The 24,496-nt window shown below is 54.3% G+C and overlaps 7 protein-coding genes across 7 annotated transcripts; 4 read left to right on the top strand and 3 right to left on the bottom strand.

The window, feature by feature from the left end:
- The first annotated feature begins 158 nt into the window (after positions 1-158).
- Positions 159-2,766, top strand: BO83DRAFT_111951 (uncharacterized protein). The gene is made up of 2 exons (XM_025525937.1): positions 159-2,242; positions 2,317-2,766. The coding sequence occupies exons 1-2, from the start codon at positions 249-251 to the stop codon at positions 2,702-2,704; spliced, it is 2,382 nt and encodes a 793-aa protein (XP_025384870.1). The 5' UTR covers positions 159-248; the 3' UTR covers positions 2,705-2,766.
- Positions 2,767-3,926: 1,160 nt separating this feature from the next.
- ste7 (MAP kinase kinase Ste7) lies at positions 3,927-6,121 on the bottom strand. Its single transcript, XM_025525936.1, has 4 exons — positions 5,470-6,121; positions 5,236-5,393; positions 4,631-5,168; positions 3,927-4,562 (listed from the first exon to the last, which is right to left on the bottom strand). The coding sequence occupies exons 1-4, from the start codon at positions 5,755-5,757 to the stop codon at positions 3,945-3,947; spliced, it is 1,602 nt and encodes a 533-aa protein (XP_025384869.1). The 5' UTR covers positions 5,758-6,121; the 3' UTR covers positions 3,927-3,944.
- A 789-nt stretch (positions 6,122-6,910) lies between these two features.
- On the top strand, positions 6,911-11,893 carry spt6 (chromatin-remodeling histone chaperone SPT6). Its single transcript, XM_025536219.1, has 4 exons — positions 6,911-7,284; positions 7,360-7,533; positions 7,607-11,255; positions 11,337-11,893. The coding sequence occupies exons 1-4, from the start codon at positions 7,111-7,113 to the stop codon at positions 11,585-11,587; spliced, it is 4,248 nt and encodes a 1,415-aa protein (XP_025384868.1). The 5' UTR covers positions 6,911-7,110; the 3' UTR covers positions 11,588-11,893.
- Positions 11,894-12,739: 846 nt separating this feature from the next.
- BO83DRAFT_320062 (oxysterol-binding protein related protein OSH3) lies at positions 12,740-15,771 on the top strand (the record flags this gene model as incomplete). Its single annotated transcript, XM_025527801.1, has 2 exons — positions 12,740-12,775; positions 12,892-15,771. 2 exons carry the CDS (start codon positions 12,740-12,742, stop codon positions 15,769-15,771), a joined length of 2,916 nt encoding a protein of 971 aa, XP_025384867.1.
- A 294-nt stretch (positions 15,772-16,065) lies between these two features.
- Positions 16,066-18,403, bottom strand: BO83DRAFT_381108 (IFRD domain-containing protein). The gene is made up of 2 exons (XM_025531910.1): positions 17,846-18,403; positions 16,066-17,716 (listed from the first exon to the last, which is right to left on the bottom strand). The coding sequence occupies exons 1-2, from the start codon at positions 18,034-18,036 to the stop codon at positions 16,471-16,473; spliced, it is 1,437 nt and encodes a 478-aa protein (XP_025384866.1). The 5' UTR covers positions 18,037-18,403; the 3' UTR covers positions 16,066-16,470.
- Positions 18,404-18,576: 173 nt separating this feature from the next.
- Positions 18,577-22,144, bottom strand: BO83DRAFT_367255 (uncharacterized protein). The gene is made up of 5 exons (XM_025529754.1): positions 21,815-22,144; positions 21,635-21,751; positions 20,759-21,576; positions 19,905-20,136; positions 18,577-19,844 (listed from the first exon to the last, which is right to left on the bottom strand). The coding sequence occupies exons 1-5, from the start codon at positions 21,907-21,909 to the stop codon at positions 18,893-18,895; spliced, it is 2,214 nt and encodes a 737-aa protein (XP_025384865.1). The 5' UTR covers positions 21,910-22,144; the 3' UTR covers positions 18,577-18,892.
- BO83DRAFT_111839 (putative RNA binding protein Rnp24) lies at positions 21,977-23,484 on the top strand. Its single transcript, XM_025525935.1, has one exon. It carries the CDS (start codon positions 22,243-22,245, stop codon positions 23,356-23,358), a length of 1,116 nt encoding a protein of 371 aa, XP_025384864.1. The 5' UTR covers positions 21,977-22,242; the 3' UTR covers positions 23,359-23,484.
- The last annotated feature ends 1,012 nt before the right edge of the window (positions 23,485-24,496 follow it).

The raw sequence follows: 24,496 nt of genomic DNA, 5'->3' as shown, positions 1-24,496 counted from the left end.
TTCAACCTTTCTTCATCTCCATTCATTCGGCTCTCAATTCCCCTGTTATCTAATTTTATTGTTCTGAGTACAAGGGTTAGATCTCCCTCACCACCAACCGCCAACCACCACCACCCTCACCACCCAAAGGACGTCAGTCCATCAGTCCACTCCTCCCTCTAACCAACCTCGCCCTTTCACTCGATGCTTGGCCACCAGCTTTGATTCGTCCTTTCGCTCCCTCCCCTCCCTTCCTTCTCTTCTTCACCATGTCCACAGAGCCATCTGTTTTGTCGGCTGCAGGTGAACACGAGTCGCGCTCCATTGAATATCCCGCCCGCGAAACTCGTACCCGACGGTCGCGTCGCAGGAAGGAAGACGATCCCGACCTCGAACGAAACCAACCCGTCCGAACTCCCAAAACAAGAGAGAAAGAAAAGGACAAGGAGAAAGAATTAAAGGAAAAGGAAAAAGAGAAGGAGAAGGAGGAGAAGCTGGAGCCGAAACGGGGCAGCCGTCGCCAACGAGAGAAGTCGTCGTCGACATCTACTAACCCGCCCAATTCGGCCGCGTCTCACTCTCGCAAGAGGCCCAAGTTGGAGGCTGCCACCCCCGATCAAAGCCCCAGTGTTGCGGCGCCTCCTGCTCATTCACCGAATCCCGCGCCTGCTGCCGTTCCACAAGGGCCTGCGACCAGTCCTCCTACCACTGCAGTCTCAGCTGCGTCTGCAGCTCCGGCCCCAGCCCCGGCTCCGGCTCCAGCTCCAGCTCCAGCTCTAGCCCCAGCCTCGACGCCTGCTCCAAGCACTCCCATAACGAGCCCGCGGAAACAAACACTAGATTCTGAAGCGATGTCTCATGGGACATCGCGTCTCCTGAACCCCCCGTCTTTGCCACCCTCGGCCCATCCAACACCGCCGGCCGTGGCCCCTACAACCCTCGTCTCACCTTATCCGGGCCTGATGCCCTCCGCTCCACCTCCGCGGCCACACTCCCAGCCGCCCGCTCCTCCGCCGCAAAGAACAAGCGGTCAAAATTTCGATCCCATTCGGTCGGCCTTTGATACATCGTCTCCGGCCCCGGCTCCAGCACCGACTCCGGCGTTGGCTGCTGCGGCGCCGCCTCCGGGGCGCCCCTCCTTTAGTCCCCCGGCCCGCCCTATCTCACCTCGTCCGACGTATCGCGCCAGTGCCTCTCCGGCCATTGCTAGTATCATTGATCCTCCTGCTGCCTCGTCGCCGCCCGTTTACGCCCCTCGACCGTATGGCTCTCCGATTCACGGTGCGTCGAGCTACTCTCCATCGCCCGCAGGCGCATCTATCGCACCCACTCCGCCACAACCTCAACCGCATCCGCAGCCTCAATCTCAACCTTCACGACCAGTCTCACCGTATGCCCATCGATCTCCCTATGCCACACCCGTGCAAGCACCGCCGCCACCTCAGGAATCACGGATGTCGGCACCAGAACCAAAGGCCCCGTCTGTCCCTCCCCCTTCGGCCTCGGAACCTCATACCCCAGCACCTTCTAATAACCGACCGCCCTCGCCAGGTCCTACGCCTATGGATGTGGAGCCCGAGGCACCTGCTTCGTCGACAGCCTCTAAGGTGACCAAGAAGGAAGCCAAAACCCCCTCAACAGTACCTGCTTCGAAGGCGCCCTCACCCAAACCGGCCAAGGCAGCCAAGGAAACGCCTACGCTACCTCAAGGCTCGGGACTGATCTCCAATGCCCTTTTCGGAGTGGATGGTGGCTCATCCACAAGCGACTCGAGTAACCGCCAGGTACCGAGTATCATCCTGCACGTTCCAATCCAAGGTCATGGGAACCAGATCATCAACTTTGCACGTTTGGCGGAGGAGCAATATGGGTTCGCGGCCTTACATCCTCGCCTCGCTGCGCACAAGGAACGACTGGCACGGGTAGCTGCGGCCGGAGCGGCCTTGGAGCGCAACGACAAGGCGAGTGGACGTGGTCTGTCCGCGGGAGAGAGTGCGGATGAGGATTTGAGCATGGAGGTCGACCGGGACAGCGAGATGGATGGGGAAGGTGCAACATCCGCGCCCGCTCGCTCGAATGGCGCCGAACCGGCAGATGGGAAGAAGAAGCGCCGTAAGAAGAAAATGGAGGAGTATGATCGAGACGACCCATTCGTGGATGATAGTGAGTTGGCCTGGCAGGAACAGGCGGCCGCCAGTAAGGATGGGTTCTTTGTTTACAGTGGGCCGCTGGTGCCGGAGGGCGAAAAGGTCCAAGTGGAACGGTAAGCGCCATACCCTTGCGGAAACTTGAATCCCTTGTTTTTGTGCTGGCTGAGATGCTAATGGCTTTGAATAGGGCCGACGGTACGATCAAGCGTGGTCGCGGCCGTGGACGTGGTGGTCGGGGCAGGGGGCCTGTAACCTCCCACCAGGTGCCTTTGGCTGCTGCGGTCCCGATCTCCCAGGAAACCGGGCTTCCTCTTCGGGGCCCAGGCTCACGAGGCGGCAGTACCACTCGTCGCCCGCGCATCAGCAAAGCTGCTCGTCAGCAGGCAGAGCAGGAAAGAGCCAATGCCGCCTCAGGGACCCCCCACGGACGCGGCGGAGGTGCTACTGGTCGTGGCGGTTCAACCAGCACTCGAGGAAGCAAGCACCCCATGGTCGAATTGGCGCCGCGTCCAAATATTGCCCCTGCTCCTCCGGGCCCCAGTGCAGTGGGTGGATCGGAGCTTGCAATGAAGTAGGGCGATACCTCTATCATCTTCTTTTCTCTCCTCAGTCTCGCCATGAGTGTCCTGTGCTGGGAATCAGGCGTGCCTGTTCCTGTTTGACGGACTGCTCAGTGTGTTCGTGCTTTTGGTCTTTACGTTATTTTCTTTTCGTTGGCGTCGTCGGATTCCGGGTTTCAGGGGGAATGATGAACGGGCATGAGTAGAAGGGTCCATCCAGTTTGATGTTGGGTTGTGTTTGTTGTCGGATGTGCGGTTTCTGGCCGTCTATATTCGTTTGTCTTCTTATTTGCCACCCGGCGCTATTCTCTACGTCTCTATCGTATGGTGTGATGGGATTTCCTCTTTTCCTACCTGCATGATTCGGTGCGGTGTTTATACTTCTCGATTGTATCTGTGTGACCTGCGTTTGCTCCATGTTTATCTGTTGATTTTCCCACGGATAGGCAGTGTTTATGATCATTCACCCCATACTATTTCACTGTCTAGCGACGAAAACGAAGCAGAACATTTGACAGGCATGGTTGCTTTGATTCATTCCGGGGGTGAAGGCTGTAATCAATCTGGTATCAGCAGTCCACCATAGACATGACTTTAGTCTATGCTAGAACCTACGTAACACCAAACAGAAATAACAGTCTTTATCACTGACCATCTCCCTCGCTACAACCTACAGTGACGTAGTTCATCAAGGAAAAGCATCGTGCTAACTTTACTTGTTATATTCATCCCCATCTTATTTTTCACATGCTATCGAGCAATGAAACATACGTAACCAGTGTCCAACGGAGATGAGTGACATGACACCAGAAGATACTTACAGTCAGCTAGATGGGTAAGATAACCTAGAATATGCATAATGGAATATGAAGTAAAAAGGAGAAGAAAAAAGGACATGAAAGAAAATAGAAGCTATGGATGTGTGTATATCTGACAAAAAAAAGGAGAATATGACAAATGAGATGGAGAAGAAAAGAAAGGCCAATGAATGAATACGCCTTGCCGATGCAAAAATGTTGTGTGTGTGTGTGTTTGTCATGGACATACATCATGTAAGGTTGAATGGGATACATGGTTCAAAGGTTCATGCTTCAAGCAAGTAGCGGTGTGTTTGTGGGTATGTGTCATTTGTTTGTCAGTTCGTCACGTCCACAAATTCTTAAAGGAGAAGAGGAGAGGGGGGAATAGGAGAATAGGTGAGAGAAGTGACGGGAGGTGAGAAGAGAGTTGAGATGGTGGATACAGGGCCGGCAGTCTAGACAGCGCCCGTCATATGGTCCCCGCGCATGGAGTTTGGCTGGCGTTGCCAGGATCCATTTCCAGGAGCAGGGGGCGGAGGTCCATTCGGAGGAGGCGTGCTTCGCATGGGCAGTACTGCTGACTGTAGGGGCATTCGCGATTTCGTGTTGTGAGAGCTGGCGGAGCGAGACCCCATCGGATGCATGGGGGGTTCCAATCCGGAAGAGGGGCCCCCGACAGGAGTCCGCGATGGTCGACGGCCGGAGCGGTACTCATCTTCCAACGACAGATGCTCGAGAGAGATGGGAGGCGAGCGTGTCGACCGGGGTGGACGCGGAGATGGGTTTGCGGGGGCATAGTTGTACTGGTATTGCGAGGGGCTATTGCGGCCCACGCTGGAGGGAATGTCGCTGGGGGCGTACTGGGGAGTGCGCATCGGCTTGCTGCTGGGCTGGGGCTGGGGTTGAGGCTTCGGGGACGGGGTAGATCGCGCAGCCGGGGGCTCATCCTTGAGCGACTTGGGCGGCGGAGGAGCCAGATACGACTTGCGGTTGTGTCGCTCCATCATGCTGATGGCCCATTCTTGGAGATCAACCGGCGTCCGCTTGGCGGCCTGCAGGAACGCATCTTTGTCCTAGATCGGCTGTCAGTCAAATCCGGAAAAGGACAGTAGTCCAAAAGCGGACAAGGGGTGGGACATACATAGAGCTCGCGAGGCGTGGGGCGCTCCTCGGACTTCTTGAGGAGACATTTGGCGACAAACTCATGCAGAATGGGAGGGAAGGCGTCGCTCTTGGGCAACTTCGGAGCGGGCTCGTGCACGATCTGCTGCAGCAGATCTAGAATGCCCATCGGACCGGCGCTGGCACGGTCGCCTGCTGACGAGTCCGACGTGTCAAAGGGGAAGCGGCCAACCGCCAATTCCATCACCGTCAATCCAACACTCCACACATCCGAGCGCACGGTGTACGCACCACCCTGGATACGCTCGGGGGCCATGTAGGTGGAGGTGCCAACGAACGTATCGGCGATCGAGTTGACTGTCTCGGTTGCAACGCCAAAGTCGCAGAGCTTGATGTTGCCGCGCGAGTTGACGAGAATGTTGGAAGGCTTAATATCGCGATGCATAATACGATGAGCTTCGTACAGATACACTAGACCGGCCAGGACAGACTCGGTGATCTTGCCCAACACGTCTACCCGCACGGGACCAAAGTCCTTGGATATGCGATCGAGCGAGCTATCATACAAGGGTCCAGGTTAGCTTGAAACTAACAGATAAAGAAGATAGGCAGCGGCTCCCTTACCCGCAATCCATGTACTCCATACACAAGACAATATCTCGGGCTTCATTCTGGAAGGCACCATAGAAGGTGACAATGTGGGGGGAATTGCAGTCATGTCCAACCTGGAGCTCCCGCAAGATCTGCTTTCTCACATTTTCCTTTGCGTCGACACGGATGATCTAGGATGATGGAGTCAGCATATATACCGGGTCTACGGCAAAGCACGGACGACGAGGGTCCCCAGAAGGCACGCACCTTTCGAGCCATGACCACCTTCGTGGAGGCGTGCATAACCTTTGAGACCGTACCACCATTTCCAGCGCCCAGCTCCTTCAGGGTAACCAAGTCCTCGCTACGCAGGTCGAGACGGAACTCGAGACCGATCTCCAGAGTATCGGTGCGGTTGCTGTCGGCATTTCCAATGGCGCCTGGAACCTGAGCATCGCCATCGGAGTTATTGGCGGCGGGCTTCGGGGCTGCGTTCAGGGCAAGGCCTTTGACGTTCTTGCGCTTGAGTGTTCGCGCCTTGAATTGATCGGCCATGGTTGTGTCACAGGAGCGATAGTGCGCACCGTGACTTGGGATAGCGGGAGAGACGGTGGGGAGAGAAGGAGGAATACAGCGACAGGTATAGGAGACGAAGCAGTTCCAGGCAAAAAGTACCGTCTCACGATCGTATTTATGGCCAAGATTCCTGGAGGAGGAGTTTGCTAGTCAGGGAAACAGGATAAAAAAAGCTCGACGAGTGTCCGACCGTTGGGCCAGCAGCGGCGGGGGAGTTATTGGACACTGAGACACCGGACAAGCGCCGTGAGGTTCGGGAGAGAGCGCAGGTGGGGGGTGTTCTTTGGTGGTGGACTTGATCACCCCGGTTTGGTGGCGTTTATGGGCGCTGAAATTCGTTGGAGGGTTCGACAGGGGATGAGGGTGAGAAAGTGAATGAGTGCTCCTCAAAACCGGCGACTTGATCCAGTGAGAATGGATGGTATTGGAAGGAGAGGGTCGAAGTTGGGTTTGGCGTGCTTTGGAGGGACGCCGTGAGGAGGAGAAAGTTGGGGCGGAGATCAAAGTAGGTGGAACCAGGCACACGCTTGTATCAACTATTGACTAGTATCCTCTTTTCTTTTTTTTTTCTCCTGCCACGAGGTCTACGACTTATAATAACTAGCACGATGATTTTTTTTTAAAAAAAAAGTTCTTCTATTCAGGGAAAAATCCGAAACAAAGATAGAGCGACCGGGTCTGTCTAGTGACGACCGCTGAAACAAGCGATGGGAGTTGGCGCCGTCTATCATTTCACTCTTTGTCTCGCAAGTGATAGGGTAGATAGACCTAACCTATTGTCCTCCATCCAATTATTCACCCCTAACACACCACAGGGGATGAGAAGAGGATCGGTCCACTCCAGCCACCCTCTTAAAAGCTATGACTATTATTTGGTATTCATGTGTTTGTAGAATGAAAAGAAAAAGTGTTTCCGCGAGGGGTATAACACATCACATGACCCCTATCAATCTGCGCCAGTGGTGTTCTCCCCCTCCCCTAAGTGCTAGACCCCAAGAGGCTAGTGTCTCCACGTGAGAGCTCTTTCTCCAGCCACAGCTTCAGCGGGCGGTGAAGCAGTGCCCGCGCCACAGCGTCTCTTTGCTGCAAGCCATCGGATCTCGTCTCGTCCATCCAAAGCCGCCCAGATTCTCTCTCATCCTTTCTTCATTTCTTTTCAACCTCCTGCTTGGCCACCTTCTGTGAGTGACCGTCTCTTGTGGCGGTTCTTCTTGTCGTGACTCGTTTCCTTCAACGACTCTCCTCCCCCAAATCGGTCTCCGCAGATTGCATCCATCCACCCTTTTTCTTATTCCCCGACCTTTTAGTCCACCAACACATCAAGAATCGAAGATGAGCGCTCGCGATCTGGTCGAGGGGGAGGCCATGATTGATGACGATGAGAATGAGGAGGAGCTTGCCGATGACTATGATGGCGAAGTCCGCGAGGGTGCTGGCACCAACAACAACTACGACTCCAGTGAAGAGGATGAGGATGATGACGACGATGAGGAAGCCGCTCGCGCCGTATGTCCTCCTCTGTGTTCAATTATGCGCCAATCTTACTTTCATTTAATGTACCCCGTACTGACCCACTTTCAGGTCCGCGAAGGTTTCATTGTCGACGAGGACGAGGAAATAGAGGAGCGCGCCGAGCGCCGACGGGAGAAACGAAAGCAAAGGGATCGCGAACGCGAAGATGAACATCTGGATGAGGAAGATCTGGAGCTCATTGGGGAACTCAACCCGAGCTTCCAATCAGCTTCTGCTGGAGAAGTATGTTCACCTCATTCATTGCCCCCACTGATTCTCTACCTTTGCACAGGGGCGATTCTAACTAGCATCCCAGCCCAAGTTCAAACGTCTTAAGCGTGGTCACAAGGATCGCGATCTCCGACAAGCGTCCCAGGGCATTGACGATATTTTCAACTCCGATGAAGATGAAGAGCCCGCTGCCGACTACGGGAGGTCCGGTCACCGGAGACACATGCACGATGAAATGGACGACTTCATTGAAGAGGATGTTTTCTCCGATGAGGAAATCCAGCGAGAACGGGAAGACTTGGAAGTTACTCGTACCTCCAAGGGAGGTCTAGGCGTCACCGATGCGACCGGCTTGGACGAGAACGCCCTCGAAGATATGCGCGCTGCGTTCGGAGACGGCAACGAGTATTTGTTCGCCTTGGAAATGGAGGAACAAGAGCAGGAGCAGGAAGTGGATGAGGAAAAGCACTTGGACTTGAAGGATGTCTTCGAGCCATCACAGCTGGCCGAGAAGATGTTGACGGAGGAGGATAATCAGATTCGTCTGCTGGACGAACCCGAACGACACCAAATCGCCCGCAAGCCCTACCGGAACGTAGTGCTGACCGAAGACCAGTTCCGGGAAGAGGCAGCCTGGATCTCCAACCTGATGCTCCTCAAGAAGCGGATCGAGCCTGAACTACGGGAGCCCTTCCAGCGCTCAGTGGCCAAGGTACTGGAGTTCCTGGTCACTGACGATTGGGAAGTGCCGTTCATCTTCCAGCACCGGAAGGACTACATGATTCACGCGGCCAAGGTGGCCGTGGATGGAGCGGGCCATGATGGGGACGCCTCCCAGTACACCATCAAGGCGGAAAAGCTCCTGAACATGACCGATCTTTGGGACATCTTCGACCATGATCTCAAGTTCAAGGCGCTCGTGGAAAAGCGCACTACGATCCAGAAGACCTTTGACAACTTACAGAGCCTCTTCAGCGTGAATGATACCATCGTGGAGGAGATGCTCCCAACCGCGGTGACGATGGAGGAGCTACAGGATATTCAGGACTACATCCATTTCCAGTATGCATCCCAGCTGAGGGATATGACGCTCATGAACGGGGAAGCAAACGGGGAAACCCAGCGCCGGAAAGCGTCCAGCAAGACGTTCTTCGAGCGCGTCCGGAATGGCAAGGCCTACGGCCTCGTCCGCGCCTTCGGTATCACTGCAGATGCGTTTGCCCAGAATGCCCTGAAGGAAGGCCGCCGCCAGTACACCGAAGACCCCGCGGAGCAGCCGGATGAGTTGGCGGATTCGTTCCTTGACAACGACTTCTCCAACTCGTCGCATGTGGTCAAGGCCGCGAAGACCATGTTCGCAGAGGAGATTGTGATGAGCCCCAAGATGCGCAAGGTCGTCCGCCAAGCGTACTACATGAATGGCGCAGTGGACTGCTTCCGCACCGAGAAGGGTCTGCGCCGCATTGACGAGCAGCACCCCTACTACGAGTTCAAGTACCTACGAAACCAGCAACTTAGCGACATTGCCCGTCGGCCCGAGCTGTATCTTCGCATGCTCAAGGCCGAAGAGGAAGGTTTGGTGGAAGTGAAGGTCCGCTTTGAGAACTTTGGCCACTTCCGCCAACGCCTCTACCAGGACATCGAGTCGGACAACTACAGTGAACTGGCAGACGTCTGGAACCGCACGCGGCGTGATGTGCTGGATCTGGCCCTCGGCAAGCTCGAGCGGCTGATCAATCGCAGCGTTAAGGAAAATATCCGTCAGGAATGTGAGAACCATGTGGCGAAGGAGTGTCGCGAGGCGTTCTCACAGCGACTGGATCAGGCCCCCTACAAGCCTAAGGGTATGATCCTGGGTACGGTGCCGCGCGTGCTGGCTCTGTCCACTGGTACCGGCATCGTCGGACGCGAGCCCATCCATTGGGCCTACATCGAAGAGGACGGACGTGTGCTGGAAAATGGAAAGTTTACAGACCTCTCTATTGGCGATCGCGACCGTAACATTGCCGACGGGAAGGATGTTGCGGCCTTCACCGAACTTGTGAAGCGTCGGCGTCCCGATGTCATCGGTGTGTCCGGCATGTCTCCGGAGACCCGTCGCCTGTATAAGCTGCTGACCGAGGTCGTGGAGCGGCAAGACCTGCGCGGCGCTCTTTACACTGATGACCGCGACGACGAAGTCAGCGATCGTTTGGAGGTAGTGATTGTCAATGACGAGGTTGCCCGACTTTACCAGCACAGCGAGCGTGCGAAGAAGGACCACCCTAGCTTCGCCCCCTTGACCCATTACTGTGTGGCCTTGGCCAAGTACCTGCAGAGCCCGCTGAAGGAATACGCGTCTCTGGGTCGGGACATAGTGTCCATCCAGTTCAAGCCGGGCCAGCAGCTCGTCTCTCAGGATCTGTTGCTGAAGCAGTTGGAGACGGCGCTGGTGGACATGGTGAATCTGGTAGGTGTGGACATCAACGAAGCCGTCACGGATTCGGCGACGGCCAACCTCCTGCCCTACGTCTGTGGTCTGGGACCCCGTAAGGCGGCACACCTGCTCAAGATTGTGAACATGAACGGCGGCGTGGTCAACAATCGGGCGGAGCTGCTGGGTGTGAATGCCCAGTATCCGGCCATGGGTGTGAAGGTGTGGAACAACTGCGCCAGCTTCTTGTACATCGACTTTGAGAACGCTGATCCGGATGCGGATCCGCTGGACAACACTCGTGTACACCCGGAAGACTACGATATTGCGCGCAAGATGGCGGCTGATGCGCTGGAACTGGATGAAGAGGATATCAAGGCGGAGACGGACGAGAATGGACCAGGTGCGATTGTACGCAAACTGTTCCGCGAGGAGGCACAGGATCGTGTAAACGACCTGATTCTGGAGGAGTATGCCGAGCAATTGGAGAAGAACCTGAACCAGCGCAAGCGAGCGACACTGGAGACGATCCGGGCGGAGCTGCAACAGCCGTATGAGGAACTCCGGAAACAATTCGTCTTCCTCAGCACGGATGACATCTTCACCATGCTCACTGGTGAGACGGCAGACACGTTGTCGGAGGGTATGGTGGTGCCCATCTCCATCAAGCGGATTACAGACGATCACATTGACGGCAAGCTGGACTGCGGAATTGACGCACTGGTGCCCGAGTCGGAGTTGACCGACCGGTATGATATCCCCGTGCGAGCGCTGTACCAGATCCACCAGACGCTACCGGCCAAGGTGCTCTTCCTAAACCGCAAGAATTTCCTGTGCAATGTCTCGCTGCGCGAGGAGCAAGTCAGCCGGCCGGTGCTGCGGACGCCGGACCGATTGCAAGGGGAGTGGGATGACCGTCAGGAGGCGCAGGACCGAGAAGCGCAGCAGGAGAAGACGCAGAGCGGCGGACGGACGATGCGAGTGATCAAGCATCCGATGTTCCGGCCGTTCAACTCGACGCAGGCGGAGGAGTTCTTGGGGTCGCAGAGCCGGGGAGATGTGGTGATCCGGCCGTCGTCCAAGGGACCGGACCATCTGGCGGTGACATGGAAGGTGTCCGACGGCATCTTCCAGCATATTGACGTGCTGGAGCTGGACAAGGAGAACGAATTTTCCGTGGGACGAACGCTGAAGGTGGGCGGACGCTACACATACAGTGATCTGGACGATTTGATCTTCAACCACGTCAAGGCGATGACCAAGAAGGTGGATGAGATGATGTTGCATGAGAAGTACCAGGATGGCAACAAGGACGCCACCTGTAAGTCATTCTCTGTCTTAGTCTTGTTTAGGGCTCGTTATGTTTTGTGATGATCACTAACGTCTTTCCTCTTTTCTCTAGACTCCTGGTTGGAAACATACACCAAGGCCAACCCCCGGCGGTCGGCCTACGCTTTCTGCATCGATCCCAAACATGCGGGCTACTTCTTCCTGTGCTTCAAGGCGGGTGAGAAGGCGCCGCTGCACAGCTGGCCAGTGAAGGTGATCCCTCAAGGATATGAGCTGCAGCGCAACCCATACCCGGACATGCGGGCTCTGTGCAATGGCTTCAAGTTGTTGTTCACCAACATGCAGGCCGGAAAGCGGCGGTGAAGGTGAAGGTGATGGTTTTTTTTTTCCTTTTTTTTCTTTCCTTCTGTATACTGTGTGTAATATTCCTCGGGACGTTCTATCTCTTTTTATCGTTGATTGCTGGATGAGGTCGGGATTCTTGGATTTTTTTTTCTCCTGTGTATTTTCTTGACTTCTATTCTTCCTCTACCTCTCTCTCTCTCTTGTTCTCTCATAAGACAAATATGTGTTGATTTAGCATCCGCGTAGCATCTCATGGTTGCGGGTTCGAAACGATTAATTGCTGGGGACTAAAAGAGAATTAAACATGAATTGATTGCATTGCATTGGGATCAGCTATTACTGTCTGAACTATAGATTGAATATTCTTAGTAGTAGATATATCTCCAGTGGTGATTGCCCCTGACGCATTAAATTTCCGTGAAACTCCGAGGTATTCCAGAAAACGAGAGAATAAAAAGGTAAAAGGGAAACTGGATGGATCCACCAGGAACCAGATCATCAATAGTCGGAGATGGACTAGAGACTTACTATTGAGCTCAGTTCTCTGGCCTTTTCATGTGACGCGGACACAAGCTGCTCATCCCCTTCAAAGGCCAATTGTTTGGTTTAAGTTGTCCCTCGGCCGGTCTTGGAGAGAGGGAGAGGAAGAGTGGAAGTTGTTTAGGGTCCGGCTTCTCCGCACCTCCTCCTTCTTCTCCTTCTCCTTGACCTTAACTACTTCCTTTACCCCAATTACTTCAACAACAACAGCAACTACTACTACCCTCCTCCTCCTCCTCCTCCTCCTCCACCGCCCCTCCTTTTTCCTTAAAATACCCGCATCTGTTGTCACTCTTTGACCCTTCATCCCACAGTCACTTCTGGCCCGTGTCTCCTTGTCCGATCGTTCCCGCAATCCAACGTGAGCCGGGCTGCTGCATGACTGGTAAGATCTGCTGCTTCTGCTGCCACTTCTGCTTGCTTCTTGCCCTGCCTCGTGGCTGACGTACAGCTGAGCCTCAGCCTGATCCATCATTCCCTCCTTTTTGTTTCAGCTCCTTCGCCAGTCCTCCGACTTTTAAAAGATCCATCTCCCACTTGGTTTTGTTCCTCATCTTCTCAATTGCTCCCCCTCATTGTCGTCTTTCCCATTTACCCCCCACCACCTAAACAAGGGCCACTCGCGCAACGATGGCGGCCATGGAGGAGCTGGAGATCCACAGCAAGGTATGTTGACACTGAAGTAAGGGGGCGGAGGGGATGGATGCATGACACGCTGAATCGCTGAATTGATTGATGGCATTGGACTAACTCCTTGTCTCTGTTGTTGCCCCTCTCTACAGTCCTACTTTGTCCGCTGGGTATCGGTCAAGCCCGCCCACACCATCTCCTGGAGCATTCAACCGCACAAAAAGTCCATCAACTTCGGCATCTTCAAGCATCCCGGCCATTCGGCCGTTCTGGGCTCCAACACCAACTTACCTGCCACCGATTCCCCCAACGCCGATTCTAATGAAAACCTGCCCGCGACCGCTGGCGCTGCGGCCTCGCGACCCAATGCCTCCGTCATTGACAAGCTGACAGGCATTGGCCTTAAGCAGATCCAATGGATCGGCAAATGCGAGGCCGAACGCATCTTCCGCGGTACCTACGACGTGCCCGCCAACGAAGGTGGGAACTACGCCCTGGTCTTTGACAATACCTTCTCCAAGCAACTCTCGAAAACCGTCACTCTCGCCCTGCTCACCTACCCAACCGCCCTCCCACCACAGTCAGTTCCCGTCCCTCATGCCTCCAGCCACCCCATACGGTCCGATACCGCTGAATCCGGAAAGTCCCTGGCTGCCCGCCGACGGGGCAACAGCGTCGCTCAGCCGCCGCCTCTCGCCAGCGACCGCGACTCGCTCAATACCTATACGGGCCTGCTTCAGAAGCGACGGCGGAAGCGCCATCAGGGCTGGGCGCGTCGATTCTTCTCCCTCGACTATACCTCGTCGACCTTGTCTTACTACCACGATCGGAATTCTGCCGCGCTCCGCGGTTCCATCCCCTTGTCGCTGGCTGCGGTCGCATGCAACGAGAAGTCGCGCGAGATTTCCATTGACTCCGGCACCGAAGTCTGGCACCTTCGCGCCAACAATGACCAGGAGTTCGCCGCTTGGAAGCGGGCGCTGGAGCGGGCCTCCGCCCCGTCCTCCAAGACCCCTGCTACCGCCACCGACGACACCACCTTGCCATCCGAACCCTTGTTACGCGTGCCATCTCAGCGTGTCGCTCCGAACCCCGTCGAGGAAAGGGAATGGGAGCAGGTTGAGGGCCTTGTGAGCAAGGTATCCGGATCGCGCGATGCTGTCCGGCGCCTGGCCAAGGACACTGATCCCAAGTACCTGGGCGGCAATGTCGCGGAGAAACCCCGCGGTCGCTCGCCTAGCCCGCATCGCACGCCGACGGACCTGAACGGAGACGAGTCTGGGGACGCCAAACGCCCGTTCTGGAAGCGCAAGAATAGTACGGCCACGCAACCCGGCGTCAAGCGCACCACGACCATGGCCTCCATGTCCTCGCAGCTGGCTGTGCCGGGCGCCTTTGACACGGCGTCCCTGGCGGGCGATCGCAAGCCCAGCAGCATCGCCAGCCCCCCGGATCCCATGGAGGAGGTTCATGAACATCTTATGGCCGTGTTGCGTGACCTGGACCAGGTCGTCAGCGAGTTCTCGACCCTCATCTCCGAAAGCAAGCAGCGACGACACCCTCCCGGCGCGACCGTGCAGGCGCGGCGCAGCTTCGAGTCTGATGTCTCCCAGGAGTTCTTCGATGCCGATGACGGTAAAGCGCTTCTCACAATCAAGGGCGACAGCGACGACGAGGCAGCGGCCGACAACGCCTCCGACCACACTGTATGGGATTCGAAACCCAAGGTGGAAGAAGAACCCATGGTCAACGACGCTCCCTCTGATGACAGTGAGGACGAGGCCGACGAGGCGCCTGCTGGACACGATCAGTACTCGCCGCTCTTCCCCGGGCGCCCCAAAGCGCTCACGCCGCTCCCACTCAGCCCCGTGAAGCGTCGTGCCAACATCACGGCGCCGACAGTCATGCCGCCCAGTCTAATTGGCTTCCTCCGCAAGAATGTCGGCAAGGACCTGTCGCAGATATCCATGCCTGTTTCCTCCAACGAGCCCCTGTCGCTGCTTCAGCGTGCCGCCGAAGTTATGGAGTATTCCACCCTGCTCGACCGCGCCGCCAGCGCCTCCGACCCCGTTGAACGCCTCATGTACGTGACTGCATTCGCCCTCTCTCCCATCTCGAGCAACCGGATCCGTGAGCGCGCTATCCGCAAGCCGTTCAACCCCATGCTCGGCGAGACCTACGAGCTCGTCCGTGAAGACCTTGGCTTCCGCTTCATCGCCGAAAAGGTTTCGCATCGCCCTGTCCAGCTTGCCTACCAAGCCGACAGCAAAGACTGGAGCCTTACGCAATCCCCCATGCCGACGCAGAAATTCTGGGGTAAATCCGCCGAAATCATCACCGAAGGCAAGATGCGCCTGACCCTCCACACCACTGGCGAACACTTCAGCTGGGCCCAGGCCACTTCGTTCCTCCGCAACATCATCGCCGGCGAGAAATACGTCGAACCTGTCGGCGAAATGGTCGTCGTCAACGAAACTACTGGCCACCGCTCCCTCTCCACGTTCAAAGCCGGCGGCATGTTCTCCGGTCGCAGCGAAGAAGTCAGCACCAAATCCACGGACCCCTCCGGCCGCGACCTACCTCTGGGTCTCACGGGCACCTGGACCTCCTCCCTCGACCTCACCAAGAACGGCAACCCCTCGGGAACCATCTGGAGTGCCGGACCTCTGGTCCCCAACGCGCCCAAACACTACGGTCTCACGGCCTTCGCGGCGACCTTGAATGAGGTCACTCCCATCGAGGACGGCAAACTCCCCGTCACAGACTCCCGACTTCGTCCGGACCAGCGCGCCCTCGAAGACGGCGACGTCGACCAAGCCGAGGCAGTCAAGGTCCAATTGGAAGAGGGTCAGCGCGCTCGTCGTCGCGAGATGGAAGCCGCAGGCGAATCTTGGACACCGCGGTGGTTCACTCCCGTAGATGAGGCACCGGGAGATGAATCCGTGTGGCGACTGAAGTCCGGGAAGGAAGGCTACTGGGAGGAACGGAGTAAGGGCGCCTGGACGGGCGTGGTGCCAGTTTTTACGAAGTAATTGTGTTAGCGCTTTTATTTTACGGGTGCATGTGGCTGTAAGGTCTAATTCCATTTTATATGTGATGTGATGGAAATACTATTAGTGAAGTATCGCGGGAGTGCGGTGGTGAGTGGTATTACTATAGAGGATATATTGGGGGAAAATAGGTGGAATTCTACTCAACTTATATAGTAACACTCTCGGTGTACGCTTATCTATTGATTTACGAACTATTTATTCATTTGCTGCCTCATTTAATGTGCGTGTAATGAGATGGAATATATTCTTGTTCTTGTTGAACTACTTACTATTGACATATAATAAAAAGCAGTGCCGAATTGGGTCTTACTATTGATACCGTCATGAATTGAGATTAAATTATGTATTGAATAGTGAATAGTAACGTAGTCAGCATTATATACACTAGTTAATTGAAGATATCATATAGCAATAACTGAAAATGATTCCTATACATAGTTATATGTCAAGTATGTATGGATGGATGTAAGCTTTTATTCGTTTCTATCACACTGCGAGATACCTGCGGCGAGTAATATCCCGCGTCTGTTCTGTGTTCTAGAAACGGGGTACAAAGTCAAATGCATGAAAACAAAGAAGACTTCACAAAACACCCGCTGCAATAAATCTAACGCAACAGGGAATCAAACTTAAAAAAAAAACCCAGTAAAACAAGTGATGAATGTGTCACATGTCTCTCTAGTCCTCGTCCGAGGCCTCGTGGACCGCCCATCGACGACTATCCCGATGTTTGGCCGTGCGCTTGGCATACCCTCGGTCCGACGGCGTGTCCATGCGCATGATCACCGGAAGGCTTTCCAGCACGGCGCGGTTGCCTTGGTAGTAGTGTGCCGCGAAGCCGCCCTGCAGGGTGCGTCGAAGCGAGCTCAGCCGCGTCCATTTCCACCAGCGATCGATGTTCATCACGCCCTGCCGGCCGATCTTGACCGTCAGCTTGCTGCCGTAGTGGCGGTTGGTGTCTTGGTCGATAGCGGTGTTGTACATGGGTCCCCGACGAGGATTCTCCACCGTCGTTAAAATGGAGGCGAAGTTGCTGTGTAGGCTCTTTTTATCGCGTTTGCTGATCCGTTTGCTGTGGACTTTGGCCAGCGAATGGAGTTGCTGTTCAAGCTCATGCGTGTTGTGGTAGGCGTTGTAGCGCTTGACTAACTTTGGGCCGTTGCCGCGACCTCCAGACAGGAATGTTTCCTCTTCCGATTCTTCATCCTCCTCCTCGTCGTCTTCATCGTCCTCCTGTGGTGTGTAACTCTTCTCGTATAAGAGCGCAATGTTCTCGCCGGCAGCAATTTGGACCGCCGAATCACCACTGTTCAGCTGGTCCATGAAGATCTGGACGGCGTCCTCGCTTTCGCCTTCGAGATCGTCAATATAGGTCGCGAGCACGCCCCATTCTTGCAGAGCAGCAACGACGCTGGCTGCGTCGTCCCCGGCACCGATCGACTGCCCGTCAGAGGCAGCGATGTCCAAGAAGAACGTCATCTGGTCGAGGATCCCATCTTCGCTAGCGCCTGCATGGATAGAGCAGACGCCCAGACAGTGAATCGCGCCTGCCTTGACCGTGTTGGACGTCGAATCGCGCACGGTGCGGGTCAGCAAGGGCTCGACATGCTCGTAGATTGTGTTGTCGTAGGCTGAAATGGCGAGGAGCTCAACGGCACGAAGCGCCAGGGTTGTTTCGCGCACACTGGTCTCGAACTTGATACTGCGGTTGAATGCCGCTACCAAGTCGAGAACGCGACCGCGAATTTGTTCCTCGACATAGTGATACTTAGCCAGTCGGCAAAACGCAGCGTAGGCCTCTTCGCGACTCAGATTACTACTACGCTTGCGGTCCAGAATATCCTGGATGACATCTCCAAGCTCCTCAACCCAATCATGGTTGTCCAGATCGGGGTTATCGGTTAGATCGTCCAATGAGCCAATGCTGGGTCGTAAAACACGCATTAGTAACGGAGCACACAAGAGGGGACGGACGACGATGACATCATTCCGTTTGGGGGGAAACCAAAAAATAATTGAAGGAAAGGAAAAGCAGTGATCATGGAGTGCTCACCTCATGGCCGTATCATCGCTGAGACTGTCAAGATCTTCCTCGTCCGATGCATATCGGCTCTGATTCTGCGAGGACTGGCGGGAATTCTGGGCAGAGTTGGCGCGCGAAGTTCGTCGAGAGCCTTCGCGGGAAGCAGCTTTACGAGAGATGGTTTTGCCACTCTCCAACACTTGACGACGCAGGTCCGGCATGATGGATGCGCGCAATGTCGACCAGCTGGGAGGTGATTGCAAAGAAAAGATTGCTAGGTGCAAGAAGAATTTTCACGGGAGAAAACGCGGGATAATGTATCCGAGAATTTATGCTATGTAATAAGCCAAAGGGGAGACCGGAATGTAGAAACAAGTATGAACTTGTACTATTAGGAACAAGGCAACACCAAGTGTGGCCGGCAGAACCCGGTCGGCTATACTGAGGGTATGGTAAAGGTAATGGTAGACAGTAGAAAGAGTGATTCTGAGACGAAGGACATGGTAAGGCTGGAAGAAAACAAGAGTGTTGGATGGAAAATCCCCAATGGGTGGATGAAGAGATGAAGTGAAGAAGGTGAGAAAGAAGAGATAGTGAAGGAATCCAGAATAAGAGTAACACCAGAAAGAATAATAATAAGAATAATAAATAATAATAATAATTGTGCGGCAGCCAACTGGTCACGCCCCCTTCTGATCAACGCCACCCTCGCTCGGATCCCTGAATTGTTTTGTGTTACTCTTGCTTCTGCTTGGTTACTTCTGATTTCTTATCTTCTGATCTCCTTTACTTGCATTCTTGAGTGAATCCCTTCTTTTCTTTAACTCTCTTTTGGATCTACCAATAATCAGTCCTGTTATCGCCACGTGATGCGGGGTCTTTGCTTATCAGCCCCAAAAAGGCAAAAGTTGAAGGCATCACAAGATAAAAGACAGACAGAAGAGGATGGTAATCACTTAGTCTCGGTGAAACTCTACTACACACACCCATTATTGAGGCAGTAATGTTCGTCCATTTGTCGGGGTATCTATTCTCACGAGAACTACTATCGAAAGGTTCGAAAAGCCATATACAACCCTATAGTTGTTGTAGCACCAAATCCAGAATCCGACGAGCCTTGTCGCCCTCCAGATATTCTCTGCCCTCCTTGCCCCGATCTTCCTCATCCTCTTCATCTCCCACCTCCAGGTCCACCTGTAAGCTGGCTTCGTAGGCTCCCATCACCGTCTCTTCGTCCACCCGGACTCCTCCGTTGACAAGCACCCGAATGCACTGCGCCAACCGGGCAATCTCCCGACGCGTCTGTGGCGGGATGTCATCGTTCTGACTCGAGTAGATGGAACTCGACACCATTTCCTCCATGCGCGTGATTGACACATTCTCCGTTGTCGACGATGCAGCAGCAGCTCCATCGGCGTGCTTAGAAATCCAGATGTATCCATTAACTCCCAAAATCACATCAACATCCCCACCTCCATTGGCTGTATTGATCGTCCAGACCTGTCTGCGCGACCGAACCACTCCACCAGCACCCGCTGCACCTCCGGCTCCCGCTCCCGTAGCACTCGCCCCCGAAGTACCTTTGACCGACGAGCTGGACGCACCACTGCCACCCGTCCCCGTCACCGCAAGAAACACGCCGTTCCTCAATTTACCATACTTCAGCGACCGGGTGTGCAGCGAGGCGCCTCCGTCCGAATGTACCGACTGGACTTCAGCAACGACGAGGTCACCCTCGCTGAAGAAGGTTCGGATTTGTAGTTCATCGGCGCTCGTTCGTCGACGCAAGATACCACCAGGCAAGTTGATAGCGGAGAGGGGAAGCTGTGCGAGAAGGGGAGCAGCGACATCAACCTTCCATCGGCGAGACTGCACTTCGACAATGCGCCCCACCACCAGGTCACCGATCTCAGGCGTATAGCGGGCGCGTAGGGGCTGGACGGAGAGCAGTTTGTTGGTCTTCTGAACCGTACCGGCGACGGTGGCAATGATGGAGGTGGATAGTGGGTTAGTGTACGTGCCATGTCCTCTGCGGTCAAGTGTCAATCAATTGCGCCTTGAGCTGATATAGAGATTGGGCCAAACCAACCTCATCCATTGCGGGTCGTCTGTTACGATCTCACCCGGTGTGAGAACTCCAGCGCCAATATTTGTTCCCTCCACTAAGCGAACCCGCTTGCTAGGTCTTGTGGCATCTCCCGCTGCTAGATCGACTCCTCCATCTGAATCCACGGACATGGCATCGTCCTCCGAATCGGAGTAAGGAACGTCGACATCCTCCACAACCGGAGGAAGAATGGTAATGGCCATAGTGTAGAGATCTGTTTTGCCGCTCCGAGATATACCAATGGCCGAGCAGGTGATTCTATTGCGTTCAGATAGAGGGCATCTGTGAAAATCGGAGTATTGGAGCTGCAGTCGGACAAGACTTTCGGCATGCCAAGCAAACCAGGCAAACCGCTGGTGGAGCCGCACGTGAAGCCGCATTCCCAATCCGGGAGAATGGGTAACACTAGTACAGCATTGTTATATCCCTACTAGTCTAATTTGTATAAATATATTTTGGGTTTTACACGACTGCTTTCACATCGAATTTACGACATCTAGTTATAAGGTTTCCCTAATTATTGTTGAGGTATATCACATCATAATAGCAGCGCGGGTAAGTAAGTAGTGAAGCCGCCGCTCCAACACATAGTACAGCAATGGATCAGATGAATACGCGGATATAGGAAATTCATGGTTGTAAACTGGGGATGACCCCTTGGTAACACCCATAACGTGTCGTAGGCTTGTCCGCTCCCATCATTGGAAATGGATCACTATCTGCCGTGATTTCGATGGGATTTGCAAACATGATTGGCAAAGAAGACGTGTGAAAGGAAAGTATGTATTGATACAAAAGGAAAAGATCCGAATTTGTCGATCGGCAGTCTCAGGCACCTACGCCCGAAGATCGCTTCGAAGGGCGTTTGGGGGTGGCATTCTCATCATCCTTCTTCTTCCGGTTTGAGCGACTGCTACCACCCTTGGGCCGATAACCGCTATCTTCATCGCGCTTGCGCTTGCCTCTCGTACCTCCAGAGGTGGACGCAGTTTCCAGGATACTGTCATCATCATACACATCCTCCTCTTTGCGTGATTGGGCCGGAGCCCTCTTGGAAGTGCGTAGATTGGAGGGTCGAGAGCCGGACTTTTCCGAGGCGTTTTCGTTGTCCTGCAGAAATATTTGGGGCTGATTCTGGCGTAACCAATTGTGTACAGAGACGTGGCTCCGAAGAGCAGCCTCTCTCTCGCGTTCTGCTAGTGATGGCTTTTTGGGAACAACCTCAAGCTGCTCCAGGGCCTCTTCGTCGCCCAGTTTAGCATCCAGAGCCAGGCAATATTCGGTCTCGTATTCGGGAGTGAGAAACCCAAGTTCTTGCGCGGGATTCCAGTCGTCGGGGTTCTCTGGCTGCAAAGGCGCGGAATGGGGGAATGTCGACAGAGTGCTGTACTGCATACGCGGTGCAAAAGCCTGTCCGCGCTTGACATCCTCCTCCACCTCACGATACGCATCGCTGGACAAACGTCCAGCAGCCAGTCTAGCCTTGGCTTCTTGTAAGACAGAGCTCGCTACGGCAGGGTCATTGTACGATTTCGGAATGTCTCGCTCGGGTGGTGGTAAGAAGGATGCATCTTCCGGCGCGCTCAGATCGTACCGCACGCTTGGGGACACATGGAGACTGTCGTTGAATTCCAGGAGAACTTCTAGGAGCTGACTGCAGGTTGATCAACTGTAAGCGACCGACAAGCTATAGACGTAGGCGCGCAACATACTCATTTTGTGCCTGAATCCTCTTGGATAGATCCTCGATACGCAGCCCTTCACGGATGAGAGACTCGCTCTCTCGCATCTGCAGCTCGAACTTAACCTTAAGCTTCGCGAACTTCTTCCTAAATAGTAGATCGGTCGAATTAGCAACGCGCCGCCCCAGGCATTCAGGGGACCACACTCACTTGAATGATCGGTACGACTGTTTGGTAGGGGCGCCCCCGGGGGCATCCGGTAGACTTTCAGTCACGGATTGGGCATCATCAATGGTATGCGACATGGTGACAAATGAGCAAAGCAAACGACGAGAAACCTGGATGGCGCCTCAAGTTGCAGAGTCGTGGGCGGGTGAAAGGGGCGGACAGGAGCGAAGGCTGAATGAGGCTCGAGATGGCCGTGTTTGGGCCGGTCACGTTTAAGCGGTCCGCCGATCTGGAGGATCTGGTGTTGAGGCGGAGAGTTTCTGCCTGCCGTAAAAAAAAAGTTTCCCTCCGCTATCAGTGATTGCCGCTGTGAATTCTTCAAGTGAAGGTTCTTTTCCCCTCTCATTGGCTTTGGTCACCTATTTCTGTGAAGTATATTTTCTATCTCATATTACTTCACCCACTACACCATGGCTGGCATAGGCGAGGAAAATCACAAGAAGCGCAAGCTCCCAGAGGTCTCCGAGATCGAGATCGATGTTTCTGCACCGGAACCTCCCTCAAAGAAGGCTCTGCGAAAGCTGAAGAAGAAGGCCGCAGAAGGCCCCTCGGATACCACTACGGAGAAGAAAACAGAGGGGACTCCTGCAGACAATGACAACGCTGCCACTCAGAAGCGGTCCGAGTATGGCATCTGGATCGGAAACCTGCCATTTTTTGCGACGAAAGATGACGTGCGCAAGTTCTTTACGACCAACTGCTCCTTTGCAGATACGACCATCACGAGAATTCACATGCCCAAGTCTGGTGATAAGCATGGAAAAGCCCAGAACAAAGGTTTCGCTTACGTCGATTTCTCCACGCAGAAGGCCTCCCAGGAGGCAATGGGCCTCAGTGAACAGCTTCTCTCCGGACGTCGCGTGCTCATCAAAGATGCAAAGAATTTCTCTGGAAGGCCAGAGAAGCCTCAAGGAGAGGGTCAGAACGCAAGTTCGGGTGCAGCATTTGGAAATCCCCCGTCAAAGCGGATATTTGTCGGTAACCTCGGCTTCGACGCTACGAAGGAACTCATCGAAGAGCACTTTTCCCAATGCGGGACTATCGCAAACGTACATGTGGCCACATTCCAAGACTCCGGCAAATGCAAGGGTTATGCTTGGGTAGTGTTTGAAGATCTTGCAGCAGCCGAAGCAGCGGTGAAGGGCTACGTGCTGGTCAAGGAGGAGGAGGAAGAGGAAGAAGAGTCCGACGCCGAAAGCCGCAAAAAGTCTAAGAAACCGCGACAGAAGAGAGTGTGGGTGAACAATCTGCTCGGTAGGCGGATGCGCATGGAATTTGCCGAAGATGCCACGACGCGCTATAAGAAGCGATTCGGTAAGGACAGCGAAGGCAAGAAGAACGATACCGCAGACATCAGCGAGGTTGGGCCTGCAGAGCACGATTCGACGGGTGAGCAGCCTCGCCAGTCGCGACCGGGCAAGGCTAGGCAAGGAAAGCCGGAGTATACCCGATACGATCAAGATACTGTCCAGAAGCTCAGTGGAGCCATTGTTGAAGGTCAAGGAAAGAAGATCACCTTTGATTAGTTCGCGCGCCTTGAACAACATGTGCGCATTTCGGAAGAAAATATACGAAGCCATCGCCCATGAAGAACCAAACCAGGTCTCCTTGCTGGTGAAAAGACGGAGCCTTGCAATGCCCGGCTCTGTAATCTGGTCGATGTGAGATCGTTGTCATAGTGAGTTGTGACATGAGTTGTTCCATCCTTGCATGGACTTCATGCCCCGTCGGTCGAGGATCAAGACGGCCGTGGACGGCGCTATAGAAGCATTGAGGATTTAAGTCCTCAGTACCTTGATACCCAGCCGAGACTTTTTGTATACAATGTATGTAAGCCATGAAGCATTATAGTACCCAATGGACTGATTAGCCATTTCCTCCAGTTCGCATTGTAAGTTCTGACACCGCGCATCACATGGAAGGCTAAGACGTAGCATAAACCGATCAGCTAGTAGCACTAGTACTGCCAGTAGAACCCTCTGGTGTACTGGTACATGAACCATGCCCCTTCTTATTGCGCCAGACTGGGTACAGATACACTAAGGCCGATGCTGCCAGGCGGGCTTAGTCAGGGTAAACAGAACCAGGCAATGTGAGTGGACGGACAGAGTTAACGGGCGTCAGTAGTAGTAATGCTCAGGATGTCGACATACCTAGACCTTGACTGGGAAGTGGGAGTCTGTTTGGTCGAAAAGTATAATGTAAGAGGGGAACCATATTTGCAGAAAATCCAGTGTCATATGGAGTTCTCAAAAGCAAAATGGAGGGGGGAAGCTCTGATGGACGATCAGCTGGCATTAAACAACTAAAAGTAGATAAACCGCAGTTCTAGAATCACTGAAGTGGTTTGGGGAGGGCGCTAACCGGATTGAGGCGGTTGACATCGAAAGAGCATGTCATGGCTCATGCTCAAAACCACCAAATCTCCCCAGTTCGTTCATCCGTTCAACACTCCCTGCCCTCACTCCTGAGGTGCACCCTCTTGCCTTAGCTTTCGTGTTTTCTTTTATTCTTCTACCTTTGTCTATTTGGTTCTCCGGGAACGTGTTGCTCGCGGGCTTCTTCCTATCTAGACCTACTAGCTAGCTACCTTACTTCTCTACCCATCCTCTCTGTCTTGCAACCCGCCGCTCTCGCCGCTGCTGGTCGGTGCACTTTGACGCC

Source organism: Aspergillus eucalypticola, assembly GCF_003184535.1.
Source record: "Aspergillus eucalypticola CBS 122712 chromosome Unknown BO83scaffold_25, whole genome shotgun sequence".
NCBI classification, from domain to species: domain Eukaryota; kingdom Fungi; phylum Ascomycota; class Eurotiomycetes; order Eurotiales; family Aspergillaceae; genus Aspergillus; species Aspergillus eucalypticola.
Note: the sequence above shows the minus strand (reverse complement) of the source record. Positions and strands in the feature narration are given on the sequence as shown.